We start from the raw sequence: 22,668 nt of genomic DNA, 5'->3' as shown, positions 1-22,668 counted from the left end.
GGACTAAAGCAGGTTTTGGGGTTTTGTTTAGCTTCTATATTTGTTACATAGTTGCTTAGAGTTGCAGCTCAGAGGCCTGCAGGAGCAGGCGGGGAACGTTGGAGTCCTCCGTCACTGAAGCAAGCAAGCCTCATGTTAGTTTCAAGCTGCCTGGCTGCTGACCGCCATCTTGGCTGGCAGTTAATTTGCATATTGCCCTAATTAGCCAATGGGAAGGGTAGCTGTCGTACGCTAATTACCATGTTTCTCTTTTATTAGATAGGATATATATATATGTTCTGAGAACTTCCAGAGTTTTGTTTTTAGATAATGATCAAATAATTTGAATTTTCTCTGATGACACTTATGATTTATGATGTTTTCTGAGACAAGAACTATTCCTTCTCCTAGAAGTTCTGGGAAAAGATAACATTGACATATTTCTTAGGAATGTGATAAATATGCAACAAGAATGGTTTAGGTTTCCACATTAAGTTATATTATTAGAAATCAAAAATACTAATACCAATATGCTGAGGCTTAAACACTATAGTAGAAAGAGGTATTTTATGCCCTCTAGGAACTTAATATGGAAAAAAAATTCCTCAAAATTCTAAATAGATTTTTAGTGGCAAAGAGTTACTAAGATTGGTGCTCAGTTGGTTATATACTGAGGTTGGGGAGATGGGGGTGATGAGTGGGGTAGAATATAAACCCATGTTTTCTGTTTTATTAGGGAGGAATTTCCTGAGACTTATTTGATATTGAACTGTCTGCTGGTCTTCCCTGCCCCCAGGCCTGTAATACCCTGGGACACTGATAATTAAGACTTTCCTGCAGATGGAAGAACTGCAGCAAGGCCTATTGATGCAGCCATGGGCCTGGCTACAGCTTGCCGAAAACTCCCTCTTGGCTAAGGCTTATATCACCAAGCAGGGCTATGCCTTGCTGGTTTCAGATCTTCAAGAGGTGTGGCATGAACAGGTGGATGCCAGTGTGGTCAGCCAGCGAGCCAAGGTAAGTGTGAAGAGAAGTACTGCTGTGGTAATGGGTATAATTTATTTCCTATTGATGGCCAGGGGACATTAACATAAACCAGCTTGCTAGCCTTTCAGTTGTCAAGGAAGGTTGAGTCAGGTTGAGATAATTCCAATTAATATCCTGCACTTCTACCGGTAGCCCTGGGATCTTCCCACATGGTCTCTGTATTAGTTTATGTTCTGCATACAGTACAAGGCAGAATTGTGAAGTAGGCCAGTTGGTCTCTCTTCTCATGCCTCTGTCTTCATGTTAACTAGAGTTTTCCTTTGCAGTTACTTATGAAGGAGTCAGTTTCCTCTTAGCACCCTCACCCTGTACAACTCCCGCTACCTTTTTAGGAGCTGAACAAGCGCCTGACTGCCCCCCCTGAGGCTTTTCTCTGTCATTTGGATGAGCTGCTTCGCCCGCTGTTGAAGGACATTGTTTGCCCTGGGAACGCTACCTTCTCCTGTGAACGTGTGGCGGAGGCACTGATACTGCAGGTGCGGAGTGAGCTCTCTGGTCTCCCCTTCTGTTGGACTTTCCACTGCATCCTGGCTAGCCCTTCCTTGGTAAGTGAAATTCAAATATGGGTAGGGGAGGGCACTGCTAGCTGCTTTTTTGAATGATTTTAATTGAATTTCTTGTGACATTTTCCATCCTGTTTTATATGCAGAATTTACCTATTTTCTTTAAAACTCCTGTAACTTTTTCTAAGTAACACCAGGGGGCACTGTTCCCTCAATAATGCTTGTTCTGGGACCAAAACATTTGAGAAGCCCAAATGATGGTTAATCTCATTTTGCACTACACAGCCCTAGAAACTCAGAATAGTGAGATTGGGGAGGTAGTTGTCCTTGGAGGCTGATGAACTCTAACAGCTTTTTCTTTCAAAAGAATACTGATATTACAATTGAAAATATGTAAAGAAAAAAATATTCTAGGCCAGCTCCTCTAATTGGGGAGCTTCATTAAGAGGCAACAGTTTTCAGAATGAAATGAGTTTTGGTTGGCTGTGGGAGGAGTGAGTATTGAACAATTGATTAGTGATTATGTTTTAATGTAAAATAAAATAATCATTTTTGCAAGAAGAAGAATGCCATCCCAGGGAAATCCCAGGACCTGAGGAAGCTTTATAGGGAAAAAGTTAGAGCCAGTGGACACTGGCAAGGACGTAGGTGGATACTATTTCAAGTTCATGTGTGTGTCTTTGAGGTCACACAGTCATAATTTTTGTTTGTTACTCATACTTGTGATAGCTTTTAAATTTTTTTGAATGAGTAATTCATGAAAAGACAAACATTTCAGACATTTAAGGGTATACAGTGGAAAAAAAAATAGGTTTTCTTTCTACGCCCTTTCCCAGTCTCTCATTTTCCTTCTCTAAAGGAACTACTGATATCAGCTTGTGAATTCTTTAAAATATATATATATATATATATCTTTATTGATTTCAGAGAGGAAGGGAGAGGGAGAGATAGAAACATGATGAGAGAATCATTGATTGGCTGCCTCGTGCACACCCCCCACTGGGGATCAAGCCCAACCTGGGCATGTGCCCCTGGCCAGAATCAAACCTGGGACCCTTCAGTCCGCAGGCCGACACTCTGTCCACTGAGCCAAACCAGTTAGGGCTCTTGTGAATTCTTAAAGAAAGCTCTATATAGGTACATGTATGTATGTATATGTACACACAATCAAATATTATCTGGGTATATGTATGTGTTTTCACAAATGACAGCATGCTATTTACATGGTTCAGTACCTTGCTTTTTTCACTTAATAGTCTAGAACTTAGAAATCACTCATCACAATACATTTAGTCAGGCAGGGTATTATAGGCCTGGGGGCAGGAAAGTAGGAGAGTACCTGTTTCCTCTCTACAACATAGTGTATTCACATTAATAATTTAATTTTTCTTAGGTCTCTGCAGATTATGGACTATATAAAGCTTCAGGTCTCTGTTTTCCAACTCTGAGCCCATTTCCACTTCTGGCCAACTTCTCTTATCTTCTCCTCCTTTCCACTCTGTATTCTTTCTAGTATTTAATGTAATTCTTTTTGTTGTTTATAGGTATTTTTCTAATGTAATTCTTGGTATTCCATATTTTGACTTTCAAATTTGTCACCTCTTTGGCCAGTTTATAATTCCTAGGACTCACATGCAAAGGTTTTTGTTTTTGTGGTTTTTTTTTGGTGTGTGTGTGTGTGTGTGTGTGTGTGTGTGTGTTAGAAAGAGCAAAGACCTCAGGCTTTGGAACCAGCAGACCTGAATTTGTAACTCAGCTCTGCCACGTTCATTACTTTTTTTTTTTTTTTTAAATCTTTTTTTTTTTAATCTTTTTTTTTTTTTATATTTTATTGATTTTTTACAGACAGGAAGGGAGAGAGATAGAGAGTTAGAAACATCGATGGGAGAGAAACATCGATCAGCTGCCTCCTGCACATCTCCTACTGGGGATGTGCCCGCAACCCAGGTACATGCCCTTGACCGGAATCGAACCTGGGACCTTTCAGTCCGCAGGCCGACGCTCTATCCACTGAGCCAAACCGGTTTTGGCGCCACGTTCATTACTTACATGATCTAGGATAAGTTACTGACTGTTTATGAGTCTCGGTTTCTGTATTTGTAAAGTGGAGATACCAATCACAACCTTACTATGGAGTTATGAGGATTAAATGAGAGGACATATGGAATATTACTTATCCTTAGCATTATAGTGGACCCGTGAGGGCAAACACTACAACTTTATAATTTTTCTTTTTTAGAAAGGATTGAGACCATGAGAGTACTTGGGTTACGCCATTTTTACATCTAGGTAATCCCAGAGCCAGAACTAGAACCGAGGTCTCCTAATTCCAAGTCTGTAACCCTTTTCACTGTATCCAAACCTGATACGATTCATCTTGAGATGGATAACTGCCATTCTGCTCTCCTGCCTATGACTTGTGAACATTTCTATGAGAAATCTGAAGACGCTGTGGGAAATTATAAACAGCTTTCCCTCTGGAGAAGACTGCCAACTCCTGCTTCTGTATCCACACACTTCCTGACCTCCTTAACTCTTGCGCTCTTTGAGGGCATAGGCCTTGTGGGGTCAGAGCACATATTAGGCACAGAGTAGGTATTTGTTGCACTAACTTGTTGAACTGCATCTCTTCCTGTATTGCTGTCTGTAAATGAAGGGGGTGGGGTGGGTGTGCCCCTGCCCTCCAAAAGCATTTCAAGATTTTTCCTTGTAGTGTCTGTGGATTTGCTTTGAAATCCATTCCTTCAGCCGCAATGCCTTGTTCTGATTAACTGATCTAAGTTAGTGTTCATCTAACTTTGAAGTGAGTTATATTCCAATGATTCAGAGTGATGTAACTCAAGCCTATGAAATATTTTAGAAGTTAAAATATTTACTGATAAAAAGCTGCCCCCCACCCCCCTTTGCTATATAGACTCTGGAGTCCAATAGATCATTTTAGTTGCCTGGTACAGCATTACCATGTTTAATTAGATATGGAAATAATTAAAACCTGTTTCTCATCATGTTTCATGTTGTTATCCTTATTAATACTTAAAGAAATGGCTATTAAGGTGGAAGGAGGCTGGTTAATTAACTTTAGGAGTTTCTGTTATGTGAAAGCTGTCACCAAATGGCTGGTGATGCTGCTTGTGCAATTACTTTCTATTAAATATATTTTTGTTGATTTTTAGAGAGATGGAAACATTGATGAGAGAGAAACATTGATCTGCTGCCTCCTGCACGCCCCTGACTGGGGATCGAGCCGGCAACCAGGCATGTGCCCTGACCTCTTGGTTCATGGATTGACTCTCAACTGCTGAGCCACACTGGCTGGGTAGCAAGTGCAGTCAGTTCAACCCACCAAATATTGACTTGCTTTCATACAACTGTTCACCTGTTTTTCTTCCTGATCTATCTTGAACAGAACCAAAGTTCCCCAAAACAATTCCTAGGAGAGAAGGTTGGGTCTAGTGCAGATAAATTTTCCCAAAGCATAACTGCCACATTCTGAACAGTACTTCCTGGAAGCTTAAGTTTACACCAAGGATCTGAGCTGGCAGACAGCACCAGTTGGGATGTACTGAGTGATGGAAAGAAGTGACTAGTATCTATAACTGGACTCAATTTCTGGCCTTCCACTTTGTGCCAGTGCCCCAGCATTTCTTGGGTCACGATGCTGGTACAAAAGCTGCTGGCGCTAACCCTTAACACCTAACACTCCCCCCCTCCGCTCCGCCCCCAATGAGAGAAATGTGGAAAAAGTCCTTTTCTCTCCAGTTGAGCCACAGTACAATTGGAGTTTTTAGTAGGAATTTTTACTAGAAAATTAATGGAAGACAAAAACACAAAAATCTGCAGAGTTCAGACTTCTCATCCTGACTGAATAAGTCTGGCTTGCACATCTTTAATTTTTTAAATATATTTTTATTGATTTCAGAGAGGAAAGGAGAAGGAGAGAGAGATAGAAACATTAATGATGAGAGAGAATCATTGATCAGCTGCCTCCTTTATACCCTCTACTAGGGATTGAGACCACAACCCAGGCATGTGCCCTTGACCGGAACTGAACCTGGGATCCTTCAGTCTGCAGGCTGACGCTCTATCCACTGAGCCAAACCAGCTAGGGCATGGCTTGTACATCTTATAGGACACTCCCGGACCGTCTCCTCACTTCAAGCCTGTGTAGGGTATCTTGCTTAAAAGTTCTCTGTTTTAGATTGAGGGCTGGGGTTGGTACACTATGGCCAGCAGGCCAACTCTGGCTTGCTGCCTATTTTTGTAAAATTTTGTTGGAACCCAGCCACCCTCATTTATTACATGTTGTCTGTGGCTCCTTTCATGCTACCAAAGCAGAGTTGAATATTGCGACAGGGACTTATGGGCCGCAGAACCGAAAATATTGACTCTCTGGCCCTTACAGAAAATGTTTGCTGACCTCTGGTCTAGGGCATTTCTTAGTGCCTCCTTCAGCTCATCTCCTTGGGGGAAGGGAAAGAAACTCTGATAACATCCTCGAGCCACAAATAGATTATTGATTTTAGTTATTTTCTTTGGCTAAGGCTTTTATCTTTCAAAGGCTAATGGACACTTTGCATAGGCGAATTAAATGATAATTTTGTATTGCTGTACATTATCACATGAGAACACCATCCTAGCTGCGCTGCAGTATGGCTGTGCTTGTGACCTTCTTACCTCTTATTAAGACCAAGGTGTGTTGGTGGTTTATTTCCTCTGAGGCTGGTCTCTTAGTGACTGTCTTGCTTCTATTACAACAATGGCCTTAGACTTTGTGGCATTGGTGGAAACAGATTGAAACTCTGGGCTCATTCTGGGCTATCATCAGCCCTGAAATGGCTCTTCACTAGTGTATGGATCAAATTCGACTTTGAAGTCTCTCTACTTTCTGTGATTTTTGTCTCCTTTTATACTCCAGCTAGCATACTCTGTTGTAGCCACAATTAATTTCTTGAAGGTTAGTTGGCTCTTCTGCTTTTGTGCCTCAGTCTCTCCTAAAAATTGAGTTAGCACTTTCCTCTTATCAGCTGTACCACATCCTTCTCTTGAAATCACACTTTCTAGGTAGCTATTCATGAGTATTCTTTTGAAAAAATGTTTTTGTAGATTTTTAGAGAGAGAGGTAGAGAGAGGGATGTATAGAAAGAAACATCGATTAGCTGCCTCCCTGCTGGGGATCGAGCCCGCAACCCAGTCATGTGCCCTGATGGGGAATCGAACCAGGGACCTCTTGGTTCATGGGTCGATGCTCAACCACTGAACAACACCAGCCAGGCCATGAGTATTCTTTATTCTTCCCATCTTTTTGTCTGTGACTCAAAGAAAATCCTTGAACTTCTTTAATATACTTACTTATTATATTTGTGTTTATATTCATGTAAATGGATTGCTTGCCTATGACCCTGTAAGTTCCTGCGAAAACATTTATTCTTCAGTATTTTTTTCTAATTCCTAATGCAGTATTAGGGAGTATTTTATAAGTATCTGTTGGTTAATTGCTATCTCTTCCATGAAAGGTCTCCCAACATTTGATTCGTCCTCTGATGGGCATGAGTCTGGCATTGCAGTGCCAAGTGAAGGAGCTGGCAACATTGCTTTGTATGAAAGATCTAGAGATCCAGGACTACCAGGAGAGCGGGGCTACATTGAGCCGAGGTGAGAGGACATTCTTTGAGATATTGAGTGGGAAATGGTACAAATAATCAAAGGTGCCTCTGAAAAGTGGGAGACTTTATTTGCGTTAGAGAGGGCTTCCTGAGGGTGGGTGCTAGGTTCTGACCAAAACTGGAGACTTGATGCTTGGTGACACCTCTCTCTGTCTGGAACACCTGGCTGGCACCCAACTGGCCAATAGAAGCTGTGACTGAGTTCAGACATGCCCTAGACCAGGGGTGGGCAAACTTTTTGACTCGAGGGCCACAATGGGTTCTTAAACTGGACCGGAGGGCCGGAACAAAAGCATGGATGGAGTGTTTGTGTGAACTAATATAAATTCAAAGTAAACATCATTACATAAAAGGGTACGGTCTTTTTTTTTTTTTTTTTTTAGTTTTATTCATTTCAAACTGGCCGGATCCGGCCCGCGGGCCATAGTTTGCCCACGGCTGCCCTAGACAGTGGCAAGGAAAGACTTTGGATAGGGGCCAGCAGCTATACAAAATTGTACGAGGGCAACATGAACTTGGGACTTTAGGAAGTTGCATAGCTCCATCTTCAGAGTAAAAATTCAGTTTGACCTTTGTCTTTATGTTGGGAAAAACTCCTGGAGCACATGCTGCCACCGAATCTGTTGTTTGTTGCTAATCACCCTCTCCTCCTCGTGTTTGCCCACACACTCTCATCCCTTCTCCCACTGGACTAGGTGAGTCTGGGTATCGCATCTTCGTGCTCTTTCCCAAGAAGAAGTTTTGGGCTCTGTTTCCTTTCCATCTCACAGGTAGGAAGCTTGTCCTAAGACTCACACTTCTTTTCTGTATCCCTTCTTATTACAGACCGGTTGAAGACAGAACCATTTGAAGAAAATTCTTTCTTGGAACAATTTATGGTAGAGGTAGAGTATTTGTTATTTCCTTTGTCCTGTGCAACTTGGCTTTACTTCCTTTTTCCAGGTGCCCGAGTGGTGACTTGCGTTTGGGTGTTAGGTTGCTTGCATGGTTGGAAAGCCCTTTCTCTGAAAAAGTTGCCTATAGAAAGTCTGATAAAGCTTGAGATGTACATGGGGAAGATGTGGGAAAGAAGAGGTAAGAATGTAAAAGGCAAAGTGGGCTGATTAACATTCATAAAACATCTCTGTTAAAGTACCTGGGTATTTCATTTGGAATTTTCTAACCTTGGGAAGCTTGGTTGTCCAGTTGCTAAATCTTTGCTTGTTGAGATCTGATCGCAAGCCTGGACTGTGGATCGGTAGGGGGGGAGGGGTAGTTATTATTACTTGTCGAGGCCCCTTTAACATCTCACAGTAGAGGAAGGTGGAAAGCACAGGGCTACCATTTGGGGACTGTCTTGTGGGCACAGTAGGCTATGGAAAATCACAGTGTTTATACAAGGGGACTGGCAAAGGAATGAATGGGGAGTAGATAATTGTGGCCTGTCAGAAGCTCCTGCCTAGGTTTCCCTTCTAAGGATTGAGCTTGGCCAAAAGAAACATCTGTTAAATGCCAAACAGGGGGAGTATTATTAATAGTGACCTTTGATAATCCCAGTCAATATTGATCTTCTCTTTCTCTAACTCTTTTGGGACTTGTTGGTTGTACAGTTAGTACCTTAGTATTATTGCCTTGTTTTCTAATTGTATATGTTATTCAAGTTGGTACTTTCTTATGTAAGTAAATAATGCTATTATAATACTATGTTATATGTAATTTATTCATATTTCTATCTTGTCTTCTAAGTGAATTTGTAAACTCCTTGTGGGTAGGGCCTGTCACTCAAAAGTCTTTTGAACCCCAAATTAGTGCTTTTCACAGAGCTAAGCATAAAGCAGGTGTTCTTAAGGTGGGACTTTCTGTTCTGCCTCTGTGTATTGACTGAGCAATGACTCCATAATGCTAGGGGTCTTAAACTAAGGACAAAAAAATGCGAGTGGAGTGCTAAGTCCATATATTGAAGCAATTGTAACTCTGGAGAAGGAAAGCGTATATTGTTAAGTCCTGAAGCAGAAAAGGTTTCAAGACTGTTTGGGGAAAGAGAGACCATTAAACCTAGACTTATAGTAGAGAGAGATTTCCTAAGCCCATTTTCTGTCAGTTAGCTTCCCTTGTCTATAAGTTTGGGGATAAGGTTAACATAGGCTGGAGATGACATGGTTTGTACATCAGCCCCTTAGTTAAACAATGCAAAGCTTATTCTTAGCTCAGCAGAGGGGTCCCTTCCTGATCTAGTGCCTACAACACTGTCCAGCTTGGTTTCTTGACATTTTTCTTTATGTACTTTACGCTTCAGCCATATAGAATAACTTTCAATCACCAAAGGTGCTTTTTCTCTAACTTTATATCCTTGTACACATTGTTCCCTTTGTCTGAATGCCCAATGCCCTGGACTTAGCTACCTTGTAAACTTCTATTAATTTTTTAAGTGTCAGCTTCAGCCTCTTTAGGAGACCTTTCAGGACTCTCCTTTTATTTATTTATTTATTTAAATATATTTTTATTGATTTCAGAGAGGGAGAGAGAGATAGAAACATCAATGATGAGAGAGAATCATTGATCGGCTGCCTCCTGCATGTCTCCTATTGGGGATCGAGTCTGCAACCTGGGCATGTGCCCATGACCCGAATTAAACCTGGGACCCTTCAGTCCGCAGGCCAACACTGTATCCACTGAGCCAAACCAGCTAGGGTTAGGACTCTCCTTTTAAAGATAATACTTCATCCCTGCTACTGAGGTACATTGGAAAAATTGGAGGCTCATCTCTTCCATGCTGTTGGGGTGGGTAGAAACCTATAGACCTGAATGTGAAAGCATATAGAGCCCTGGCCGGGAGACTCAGTTGGTTAGAGTGTCATCCCATCACCAAAAGGTTGTGGGTTCAATTGCCAGTCAGGGCACATACCTAGGTTTCAGCTTTGATCCCCGGTCAGAGCACATACGGGAGGCAACTGATTAAAGTTTCTCTCTCTCTCTCTCTCTCTCTCTCTCTCTCTCTCTCTCTCTCTCTCAAAATCATTTGAAAAAAACAAAACAAATAAAAACCCCCACACATATCCTCAAGTGAGAATAACACACACACGCACATGCACATGCACATGCACACACGCACACAAACCACAAAAGAAAGCATATAGAATCCAGGTGCTAGTCCAGGAAGGATCTTAGTGTTTTTGAACCAACCACTTCAAGAATACTGGTCCTTTAGGCTTTGGGTGGATATCATCCAAACCTCATAGACTTGTAGAATTTTATTATATCTGCAAAGGATCTGAGGGACAGGTAGCTGTAGCTTTCCATTTCATAGATAAAGAAATTGAACCTCTGACAGTGGATAGAGCCTCAGCCTACGGACTGAAGGGTCCTGCGTTCGATTCCTATCAAGGGCACATGCCCGGGTTGAGGGCTCGATCCCCACCAAGGGATGTGCAGGGGGCAGCCGATCAATGATTTGCTCTCATCACTGATGTTCTTATCTATCTTTCCCCCTCTCTCTTCCTCTCTGAAATCAATAAAAATATATTTTTTAAAAAAGGAAAAGAAATCAAGCCTCTGAGAGGTTAAGTGCCTTGCCTAAGGACATAAAACTATAGCTGTATGTTTGGGACCGCCTACATTTATTGTCTAGGATTACCCCTATTTTGCTACTTTGGTTGTACATACCAATTAGAGGAGAGTTAAGGGCTAGGATAATGTGGAATTCTTGTGACCGCTGGGATCACTGAATGTCCTGCATCATTGCTAGAACTGAAAGGATTCCTAATGGGACTGCAGAATCTCTGATGGCCACTGCATCTTTTCAGTTACTCTGCTTGCCTGGGGTCCTACAAACAGGACACAGAAGGGTCAAGGGGTCATTCAAGACTGAGCTAAAAGGATGTGCCATCAAAATAAGCAACATAGGAAGATAAACAAACCAGGGACAGAGAGCTCGGGATGAAGGTGCAGGGGGGCCAGGACTGATGTCAGAGGGCCATGCGGTCAGTGCCTGGGGTCTGTTTTCCCTAGTTCTTGTTGGGACTATTGCTGGATAAGAGGCCATAGAGATAGGGCAAGCGGCAGTAGGACAGAGGCTTCTAGGATACTAAGACCAGGAAAAATATTTAAGGATTGAACAGGGGTTATTTCTCCATATTTAGTCCTTTTTTCCCCTTTCCCCCCAAGAGCCTCTGATCTCTCATTTCCAGGGAGCCCAAGGGGGCCAGGTGATGGTGGCCTAACTAGAGGGGAAATACTGGCAATGTTGCTACAAGTCACCTGGGTGGAGTGGCTGTTGGCTTGATTCTAAGAGAGGGCAAGAGCCCTTTATAGAGCATTTCCTAGGACTAGGGGTTGAAAGTCACCTTTAGCCCTAGCTGGCATGGCTCAGTGGATAGAGCGTCAGCCTGTGGACTGAAGGGTCCCAGGTTCAATTCTGGCCTAGCGCACATGCCTGGGTTGTGGGCTCGATCCCCAATAGGGGGCGTGCAGGAAGCAGCCTATCAATGATTCGCTCTTATCATTGATGTTTTTTTCTCTCCTTCTCCCTTCCTCTCTGAAATCAATCAATCAATAAATAAAGTCACCTTTAGCAGTAGAAGATGAATCAAGGAATTGGGGACTATTATTGCATGGCAGTAGGAACTATGTTAAAGGGGAACTTTAGAATGATTGGGCTGGCACAGCCCACTCTCAGTCTAGTCCACTGGAGGGAGTTCCTTCCCCTGGCCCTGTCCATGCCTTTCTCTTTCCATCTGGTTGCCATCAGGCTGTGCGGCTGCTGGCGGGGCTCTTTATTTATTTATCCCAGTGTAATGGGGTGAGGAGGGAGCTGGCCTAAGGCTGGCATTCCGAGGCCAGGCCACTGAGCCACAGGCGGTTTGCATGGGTGTGTGAGTCACTGGGGCTGCATGCTGCTCAAACCAGACTTGGCCAGGCTCAGGGACAGGCAGCCCAAAATAGAGCCCCGCCCTCTGCAGCTGGCAACCCCTGGCTAGGAATCAGCCCTTGACACCAAAACCTGGGCAGTTGCATGAAGTCGGCTTTCTTAGGGAGGGGAGCCTTAACAGAGATAGACATTTTGCAATTCTCTTTTCTCTCTTCAGAGGAGAGTATTCAGCAGAGCAATCACTTCTGTTGCTGCATTCTGCGAGACTTAATCTGTTCAGTATAATACTTTAACCAACTCTATATAGTTTTAGTTATATAACTGCAGTTAACATTGATTTGACTCAGCATCCTAAATGTAGCCATGGCCTTTGTGTCCTGTCTAGTTTTAGTTACTATCTTCATCCACTGTCTGGTTGTAGCCTGATTCTAGAGTAGATCTTTCAAGCAATGAAGTTACTCATTGCAATGAAGTTATTCATTACTGCTCTTAGGAAGAGTATATCACTGAAGATGGGGAGTTCTTTAACTTGAAAATTGTTATCCTGTTAGGTTCATTCACAGGCAGCTTCTACTTGGTTTTGGGGGACTGGCTTGCCATTCTTTGCCTGCCCCTTAAATGTTAGTATTGCCTGGAATTGTGTCCTTGATCCTCTCACTCTTCACTCTCTTTCTGAGTTACGTCATCCAGATCCTAGTTTTAACTCTCATAGTGCACCACTGAGCACCAGGTTTCTATCTCCACTGTGTTTCAGGCCATACTTCTTCCTGCATGCTTGACATTTCCACCGGGATGTCCCACATGCAACATGTCCAAATTAATACTAGACTTCCTCAAACCTATTTCTCTTCCTATATACCTTATCTTGAGGAATTATACCATTATCCACTCAGTTGTCTAGCTAGAAACTTAGAAAAAGTGGGAGTTATGTACTTTTCTGTTTGTCCTTGCTTCCAAAGCCCAACTTGTCAGCTGTCTTTTGAATCTGTTTTTCTATATTCCAGCTCCCATGACTTTAGATTCACCATGCCCTGCTCCGTTTTTGGTTTGACCATACAACAATCTCCTAACTTTTCTCCCGGTCAGTACTGCTCCCCTCCAGTTGAACTTGCAGTTGTGTCAGGGTGACCTTGAAACAAAACCTGATTATGTCACTCTCTTGCTGAAAGTCTGGTAGTGGTTCTCAATAGCCTATAGGATCAAGTTCAAACCTTCTTGCATGTCACACAACTTCATTCATGATTCGGTCCTGCTGACCTCTTCAGCCTGATCCTCAGTCCCTTGCCCATAGTATCCCCAATTTCACTATTCTGAAGTATTGACAGCTTCCTGCCCATATATCTCTGGACCCATTTGCTTTGTATTCTCTTTGCTCTTGTCCCCATGACAAACTCCTATTTAACTTTCACAACTCTGCTCAGGCATCATCTCTTGTGTGAGTTTTCCATGGTATTTTTTCCTTTCCTTAGCCTGCTCTCATTCTTCCAAGCATAGGTATGCTATCCTGCTATTCACAGCCACCTGAACCTACCTCTGCCACTCTGGTCTGAGCCACTGTCGTCCTCTCCCTGCATTTTTGCAATAGCCTCCTTACTGGTATCCCTGCTGCTACCCCTTCCCAGCTTCTGGCCAACAAAATGATCTTATTAAAACATAAATCACATCATGCTCCTCTCCTGCTTACAGGGTAAAACCAAGACCTTCCGATGGTCTACAAAACCCTGCATGATCTGGACTTCATTACCTTTCTGACCTCATCCCCTACTACTTTCTCCCTCACTAACATACTGCAGCCACACTGGCCTCGTTATGTTTTTCTAACATCTGCCTTTAGACCTTTATGCTGCTTGTTCCCTCTGCCTGGGATGCTCTTTCTTCAGATATTTGTGTGGCCAACTCCTTTATGTCTGTATTAATTATCTATTGTTCTATGACAAATTGTTCCAAAACTAGTGGCTTAAAACAGCAAACATTTAATATCTCATACAGTGTGTGAGGGTCAGGAGTCTGGTAGCAGCTTAGCTGGGCAATTCCAGTTCCTGGTCTCTCATGAAATTACACTCAGGATTTTGGATGGGAATGCAGGCATTTGTCATGTGCTGGAGAATTCGATTCCAAGCTCTCACACATGGCTGTTGGCAGGAGGTGCCATTTCCTTGCCACATGGCCTCTCCATAGGGCAACTCACATGAACATCCCTGGCTTCCTCCAGAGCCAGCAATCCCTGAGAGACCAAGACTAAGACCAAGATCAAGATCACATTGGAAGCTGTAGTCATGTTATAAACCAATCTCAGAAGTGACATCCCATCACTATCTTGCTGTATTCTCTTATTAGAAACTAGAGGCCTGATGCATGAAATTCATGCAAGGGGCTCAGCCCTCACAGCTCCGGCTGCCTGTGGCCCCGCAGCCCCGAGGTCCTGCCCCTCGCCCACTGGTTGTTCTGGAAGGTTGTTCAGGAAGGTTGTTCTGCCATCTGTTCTAATTAGCATATTAGCTCTTTATTATATAGGATGAGTCACTAAATCCAGGCATATTCAAGGGGAGGGTAATTAAGTTCCATTCTTAAGGGGAGGTGTGTTAAAAAAAATCTGTGTATGTAGCTACATGGGCAACAATAATGTCTATGTTCAAATATCACCTTCTCAATGGAGTTTACACTGACTATCCTATTTAAAATTGTGAGCCACATGCCTGCCCCTCTGCACTGGCACTCCCATTTTACTTTGCCATTCTCAACTTTTTTTAAAAAAATATATTTCTTTATTCACCTCAGAGAGGAAGGGAGAAAGAGATAGAGATAGAAACATCAATGATGAGAGAGAATCATCGATAGGCTGCCTTCTGCACACCCCCTACCGGGGATCGAGCCCACAACCCAGGCATGTGCCCTTGGCAGGAATCGAACCTGGAACTCTTCAGTCCACAGGCCAACGCTCTATCCACTGAGCCAAGCCAGCCAGGGCCATTCTCAACTTTTTATTTTTTCCATAGCCCTTATTTTCCAACATATTACCATAACATCCACTTACTTGCCTATTGTGTATGGTCTGTCTCCTCCTCCCTGCTAGAATGTGTAAGCTCACCAAGGAGAAGGGTGTATGTTTTGTGCACCGATCCCTAGAACAGTGTCTCTGCAGAGTGGGCACTCAAGAAATATTTGTTGAGTGGATGAAGGAATCATATCTTCCCATTCCTTTTTAGTGTCCCTATCTTATGACTAGTCCATCAACTTATCACTTGTTGGTAGCCTGAGGCTCAGACAGTCCTATGGTAAATAGATGGGTAGCCTAAGGAGAGGACCACTGTTAGATTGCCATTCTATTACCTGCCTTGTTTCTTTGAAACTTAGTTTACTGAGAGATAGTTCCCAACACTGAGATGAAACATAAACCTTGAATCTCTTATCATAGAAAGACCCTAGAACCTCTTTTCTAGATCCAAGTAAATTAAATATCTCAAAAACCAAAAGAATAAGAACTTAACGAAATCCTGGAAAAAACATTAGTCATAGAGCCAAGTTAAGTTTCTTCTTTCCTCAGTCTTTCCTCTCTCTGGGGTCTACTTCCACAGTTGGGAGCACTGCTCCTCTGCCATGCACCTGTTGTTCAATATGTAGAGGAAGACATAGGATTCAGAGCATGTTTGTCAGTATACTCATGGGCATCATACAGAAGGGTAAGTCTAGAGGCATCAGAATGTCCTCCCTACCATTGTGTGTGTCACTTCTCTGATCCAGAGACACTTGCAGTTAATTCATTCTTCTGGAATTCAGCATAGTGCATGTGCACTATGCCGGGTTCTGTGAGCATATAAAGTTTGATAATATTGTCATCGGAGAGCTCACTGTGCTTAATGAGTGATAGTAGGGGCACAGTAGTGGAGCGATTGAAAAAAGCTTCCTGTAAAAGGCAGCTCTTGAACTGGACTGTAATGATTTGTTTTCAGTTTTCTAGAGAAATATTTGGAAGGTAATTTAGGTGGAAAGTACATAGGCAAAGGATATATGATAAAAACAAGAGTGGGTGGGGATTAGTAGGAAATGAGGTTAGCAAGATAATAATTAGAGGCCAGGTTGTGGAGGGCCTTAGATGCTGGTCTGGAAGATGGGTGCTTTATTCTGAAGGGAAATGTTTTTTAGCTATTTTTCTGCCTGGAATTTGTTTATTTGCCCATTTCAGTCTAGTTAACATCTATCATTACATGCAGTGATTCTCAAACAGAGGCACGTCTCCTAGGAAGGAAATGGGGGCACTTCCTTCTCACAGTTATTAATTACTGTTGTAGATAGCGGGAAGCCATTGAAAGTTTTGCCTGAAGAATTGACATATGAAAGTAATCTTTCAGGAAGATTAGGCTGTCAGTGGTATGCCTGTGTGATCTGAAGAATAGTGGTACCATTGACAGGCTGGGAAAAATCATGGGTGGGGCTCAATTAAATCTAATCTTGGGCATATAAAGGAATGGTTTTCCTTATTTAAAACACAAATCCACCAGTATTTGAGCTCTGGAATGAAAATCTCCAGGGAGGAAGGGATGGCTGCACATGTTTCTCAACTATATTTCTTCTGAATTTTGCCTTCTCTTTGGGGTTTTTCTCACTGTGACTCCTGTAGTCACCACTGAGCCCTGCTGCCAGGGGTCACCACTTCTTTTCTTTGGGCCCAAGAATATGTGAAAAGGCCCCTTTCTTTATTTTCCTTTTATAAAGCTTTATAAGGGCTTATACTTTCAAAAGAAATTTATTTAAAATCAGAGGGAAAACTAAAAGAAAGTCAATATAGAAAATGCAAATGGGTAAAAGGACCCATTTCCAAAAGATAGGCTTCTGATTCTGGGAATCTCAATAGTGAAGGACTTTATCATGTTCCAAATTCTCTTACCTGAAAAAAACCTCAAAACCAAATGTTTAAACTCAGATGCCTATAGAGGATAGGCATGTAACATAAATATGTGTATCTGGCTGGACAAAAGACAGTAGAGATTTGTGGGAGCCTGTGGAAAACTAAATCATACATCCCCCTGTATCTAGACCTAGATGGGCTAGCACTATTTAACAGACACTGCTCCAGGGAGTTGTGTATCTCACTTCATTCAAAGGAAGTTACCAACTCTTCTAAAATAAAAAACTATTTTGTTGTTTAGCTTCACCAAATCTACTGTTAGTCTCTCAGGTGGTTTTAATCTCCAGTCTGAGAAATGCACTTAGTTCAGAATCGAGTTTGAGGCAGTGTGAATTGATGCCTTATTTCTGGGAAATATATAGCCCCTTTAGGCCCAACCTATAAGCTTCACATGCTTCTGGGGCATTTTGCTGTGATTCATAGTTGAATCTTCCTCTTTTCCTCTCTTGTAGAGGAAGGGTTTCACAAAACTCCATTGGTTACAGTATGCCCATTTAATAATGCCTTCGCTTATTAAAAAAAATCGATGGCTTATATATAATTAGTGTTAATTTGAAAACATAAGATGAAGATCTTTTAAAAATGTTTTTTATTGATTTTTTCTTTTTATTTATTTATTTTTAAAATATTCACAGCAGTTTTATTTGTAATAGTGATTTTTTTTTCTTTTAGAGAGAGAGGAGGGAGAGGAATAGAGAAACATCAATTGGCTGCCTCCTGCATGCCCCCTACTGGAGGTCATCCCACATAACCTGGACATGTGCCCTGACTGGAAATAGAACTGGTCACCTCTTGGTTCATGGGTTGATGCTCAACCACTGAGCCACACCAGCTGGGCAAGATGAAGATCTTTTTCAATACATACTGAATTTAAATGGATTATAGGACGTACAAGTGGGAATTCGGGAAAGTCTAAAAAATAAGGTTGAAGCTTAGGTTGAAAAAAAGGACCTATAGAAATAGATTTGGGAGTCATCTGCAAAGGAACAGAATTGGAAAATGGATGCATCTTTTGCTGGGAAGAGCAAGGAGAAAAGAACAAAAGTCCAATGATGAGATTTTGGGAACAGTCATAATTGGAAGGAGTCATAAGAGCCAGTGAAGGAGATGTGAGTGAGATAGGATGAGGATCTAGATAGAGGAGTAAGTTAGCCAAGAAAGAGGAACTAACCATTATCAAGTACATACTGTGCTTGTGCTAGACACAGTGCTAGGTGCTTTATCTAAATTATAACTTTCTAAAAAAATGTATATATATATATATATTTTGATTTCAGAGAAGAAGGGAGAGGGAGAGAGAGATGGAAACATCAATGATGAGAGAGAATCATTGATTTGCTGCCTCCTGCACGCCCCCTGCTGGGGATCCAGCCTGCAACCCAGGCATGTGCCCTTGACCAGAATTGAACCCGGGACCCTTCAGTCCACAGGCAGACGCTCTATTCACTGAGTCAAACCAGCTAGGGCTAAATTATAACTTTTATTCCTTACAACAAACCTGTGAGGTTAGTGACATTATCCTCACTTGAAAGATAAAGAAGCAGAGGCTCAGGGGTTACGTAATTGGTTTCAAGTCACTCAGCTGATTTACTCACATTTGTCTTTACCCATGCTCTTCCTGTCCAACCAAGTAGGGTGACTCACAGTGTCACATGTGGGAGAGGGACCAAAGAGAAAGGGTGACTGCCTGACTGCCCAAGGAAAAATCCTTTAGGCCAGTGGTCGGCAAACTGTGGCTCGGCAAACCGTGGCTCGCGAGCCACATGCGGCTCTTTGGCCCCTTGAGTGTGGCTCTTCCTCAAAATACCGGCTCTTCCACAAAATACCGACTTCTGCGCATGGGCCACGAAGTTTCAATCGTACTGTACGTGCGTGCCCGCACGTGGTATTTTGTGGAAGAACCACACTCAAGGGGCCAAAGAGCCGCATGTGGCTCGTGAGCCGCAGTTTGCCGACCACTGGCTTATCCTAACATGCCATGCCCATCCTCAGTGCTTCCCACTGGGTAGGACAGTGATGGCGAACCTTTTGAGCCCGGCGTGTCAGCATTTTGAAAAACCCTAACTTAACTCTGGTGCCATGTCACATATAGAAATTTTTTGATATTTGGAACCGTAGTAAAACAAAGACTTATATTTTTGATATTTATTTTATATATTTAAATGCCATTTAACAAAGAAAAATCAACCAAAAAAATGAGTTCGCGTGTCAGAGGTGACATAGGTTCGCCATCACTGCCATCACTGGGGTAGGAGCACGTGCTGATTCCTGTGGTGTAAATACTCCCATGGTGACTGCCGTCCAGCTGCCAATGTGATTCTCTATGTCTCTGAACATGGGATGGGCAAGGAATGGACGCAGTTGGCTTTCCCGAGCCGGTCCAGCTGGTTTGCCGACCACGGCTTTAGGCGGTTGGTAATCTGGGCAATATCAGCAGATTATGGTAGTTTAAGAAGGATCAGTTGAACAGGCATGGAGACATCGAATGTAGAACCCTCATCAGAGAAGTCTCACAATAAAAAGGAAATGAGAGCTAGCTGGAGAGCTAGAAGGGGCTTAAGCAAAACCCTTTCTTAAGATGGGAAGACACATATGTTTAAAAGCACAGGAGAAGCCATTGGAAAAGGAAAGTGTGAAAGCAGGGACCTGCAGAGCTGAGCAAGTGGAAGGATTAATACTTCCTCTAGGGTTTGTGGACAGCACCGAGGCACAGGCTGTATTTGAAGATAAGATGATTTGATTTCTGCCTATTTCCATCCCCTTTCCCCAGGAGATGTAGTTTTTCATCCCAGAATTATAAAGTCCTTTCCAGTGGCATTCAGTCTGCCTTGCTTAAAAATAGGATCGTGTTGCTTAGTGTTGAGCAGCCAGGAGGTCACGGTTCGATTCTTGGCCAGGGCATGTGCCGGGATTGTGGGTTTGATCTCCGGTAGGGGGCGTGCAGGAGCCAGCTGATGAATGATTCTCTCTCATCATTGATGTTTCTATCTTTCTCTCCTTCTCCCTTCCTCTCTGAAATCAACCAGTGAGCTTCACTGGCCGGGCTAGCTGTACAATATGTAGGATTCGTGGGCATCCTTGTTATCTCCCATAGGGAATTGTCAAGGCAAACATTACTACAAAGTCTCAGGAAGCATTTTTTTCATTCTGTGTGGGAGATCTTTGGTCTATTTGGAAGCCTCAGTTCTATATGGATAGTACTTATTAAGCACCAGCAAAAATATTAAACCATGACAGTTAATGTTTTATGATACTGAAAAATTAAAACATGGTATCTGCCCTTGAAAAATTGACTTTTAAGAGAGATTAGACCACTGAAATTTACACATATACAAAGAATATTCTAAATACATAGAATGTATGTTATCCGAGAGGAGGAAGAAATAGATTCATTTGATGGGATCTAGGGTTCATACCAGGCTACTTTGGGTAAGGTATTTATGGAAGAGATGAATCTTGAGCTAAGAGTTCAGAGGGATTTTGTATAATAAGTGGCTGCCAAAGGGAAGACACACTGGATGTTTTATTCAGTTACACAATCTGAGAGGCTCCCCTGAGGTGTGGTGGTTTGAGGGAATCCTTCAAAAGCTCTTTGGCATCTGTTACTCTTATGCTTGAAGCCGGAGCAGTTCTGATGTTGTACGTGGTCGCTTAGAATCTTTTACTCCAAAGAACCCCTTCTGAATTGATGTGAGTAAAGCTAGGAATGAGGAGGAGCTTTGAGACAATAGGATGACAGCACATCTTGGCTTAAAGAAAGAACAGTTGAAGATCATCTTGGTATTTCGTTTTGTGAAGTCCCCAGCAGCTGGGGAGTGAGCAGAGGAAAGTGCTGAATTTAATGGGTCCCTAAGGAGATGCAAGTCCCATGCAGAGTATCCCTCTAAATTTGGGGTAACCTCTGATAATGAGATAAATAAGAATCAATATAAAATGGATGAGATTAGCCATCTATAGAAGTAACTCGCCCAACTGTTTGTAAATATGTTATTGCTTATGAGACAAGGTTGCAAATCTCATCAAGGGCATAGGCAGGGAATCATGACATCTCTGATACCTCCTTGTACAGAAGATTAGAGCAATCGAATTTTATGAGCTTTAAGGGAGTTTATCAATTTAAGAATATATCAAGCCTCTTCATTTTACTTATGAGGAAATTAGGGCCCACAAAGATAAAAAAACTCTTGTGTAGACAACTGATAGTAGATTTTGGCATCAGGACTCCGAATTTAGCACCAGAACACAAGGCTCTGAACTTCCAGTCCAGTATTCTTCCATCATGTCCCGTCGCCTTGCCACTTGTTACACAGCTACACATGGAACTTTTTTTTTAAAAAAAAATGTATTTTTATTGATTTTAGAGGGGAAGGGAGAGGGAGAAAGAGACAGAAACATCAATGATGAGAGAGAATCACTGATTGGCATGTGCCCTTGAACGGAATCGAACCTGGGACCCTTTGGTCTGTAGGCCGGTGCTCTATCCACTGAGCCAAACTAGCCAGGGCTACACATGGAACTTTATGTGGACAGTAGGCAAGACTGGCTCCCACTTCTGAGCAGTATAGAGACCTAACTTAATTGCAAGATAGGAAAATGGTGCATGGCTAGAGGACTCTGCCCCAAGTACTGCCTCATTTCTTACACTGCCTTCTTTCTTCCAACTTTTGGTCTTGCACACCTCTAGGCTCTTATATGCAATTTGAGAAAAACTGTTAAACAGTTAATTCATGACATCTGAGGAGATGTACTAACAGAGGGGCAGAAAGGCATAGAATTAAAAAAGAAAAACCAATGAGTTGCACTTTATTAATTTATCTAGCACAGTGCCAAAGCAATACTATAGTAGAATGTGGATTAATAATGTGTAGCTCTTTCCACACGGTGTATATGAACTATCCCATACAGTCATTTACTGGTTTGTTTGGTTTTTTTGCTTTTTTCTGTGTTCAACAAGTAGCACTCTCACTGTTTATTCAGCTTCCCAGGAAAAATCAGCTGGGTCATTGGGGGTGAAGTTCTTGAATGGTATAGCCCCCACCTTGTAAAATTGACATTTTAATTTCAAAAATACTCTCTTATGATTTTAGTTAGCATCAGTCAACCCTCTAGAGTCTAATTATCCTAAATTAACTAATGAACACCAAGTTAGGGACTCTGGACCTCTGATCACCACTGCAGACCCCGGTAGACTCCCCACGAGATGCTGCTTGAGCAGCCACTCAGGGTCTCTCAGTCCATGTATCCATTGCCCTTCCCCCAACGCTTCCTTTTTTTAAAATATATATATTTGTTGATTTCAGAGAGGAAGGGAGAGGGAGAGAGATAGAAACATCAAAGATGAGAGAATCATTGATTGGCTGCCTCCTGCACGCCCCCTACTGGGGAATCGAGCTTGCAACCCAGGCATGTGTCCTTGACCAGAATTGAACTTGGGTCCCTTGAGTCCACAGGCTGACGCTCTATCCACTGAGCCAAACTGGCTAGTGCTTCTCCAACACTTCTTATTGAAAATACTGAATGCTGGGGCTCCTCTAACTCCATTTTAGAGTATCAATCTGGCTTTAAAAGCATTGCAGGTAAGTAGCAGAGAGTATTCATTGGACGCTGTGCCTTTTGTTCAGTGCAATACGTATGTGGACTTGACCATACAACTCCTTTCACTGAACCTGCCATGTGCAGTAAGAAAGCCTCCCATCAATGTTGGGGCTTTGCCGAGCTGGAGAG

The 22,668-nt window shown here is 42.5% G+C and overlaps 1 protein-coding gene across 4 annotated transcripts in view; it reads left to right on the top strand.

Moving 5' to 3' along the window:
* Positions 1-22,668, top strand: part of NHEJ1 (non-homologous end joining factor 1) — an 81,039-nt gene that overhangs the window by 3,483 nt on the left and 54,888 nt on the right. For 2 of the 4 annotated variants that reach the window (XM_059703193.1, XM_059703196.1), the window contains exons 2-5: positions 716-996; positions 1,359-1,571; positions 7,043-7,181; positions 8,018-8,076. In XM_059703193.1, the coding sequence (XP_059559176.1) occupies positions 820-996; positions 1,359-1,571; positions 7,043-7,181; positions 8,018-8,076 (588 nt within the window). In that variant the 5' untranslated portion in view covers positions 716-819. The remainder of the gene's footprint in view (positions 1-715; positions 997-1,358; positions 1,572-7,042; positions 7,182-8,017; positions 8,077-22,668) is intronic. The other 2 variants (XM_059703195.1, XM_059703194.1) reach the window with 2 other exon arrangements.

Source organism: Myotis daubentonii, chromosome 7 (genome assembly GCF_963259705.1).
Source record: "Myotis daubentonii chromosome 7, mMyoDau2.1, whole genome shotgun sequence".
In the NCBI taxonomy this organism is placed as follows: Eukaryota; Metazoa; Chordata; class Mammalia; order Chiroptera; family Vespertilionidae; genus Myotis; species Myotis daubentonii.
Note: the sequence above shows the minus strand (reverse complement) of the source record. Positions and strands in the feature narration are given on the sequence as shown.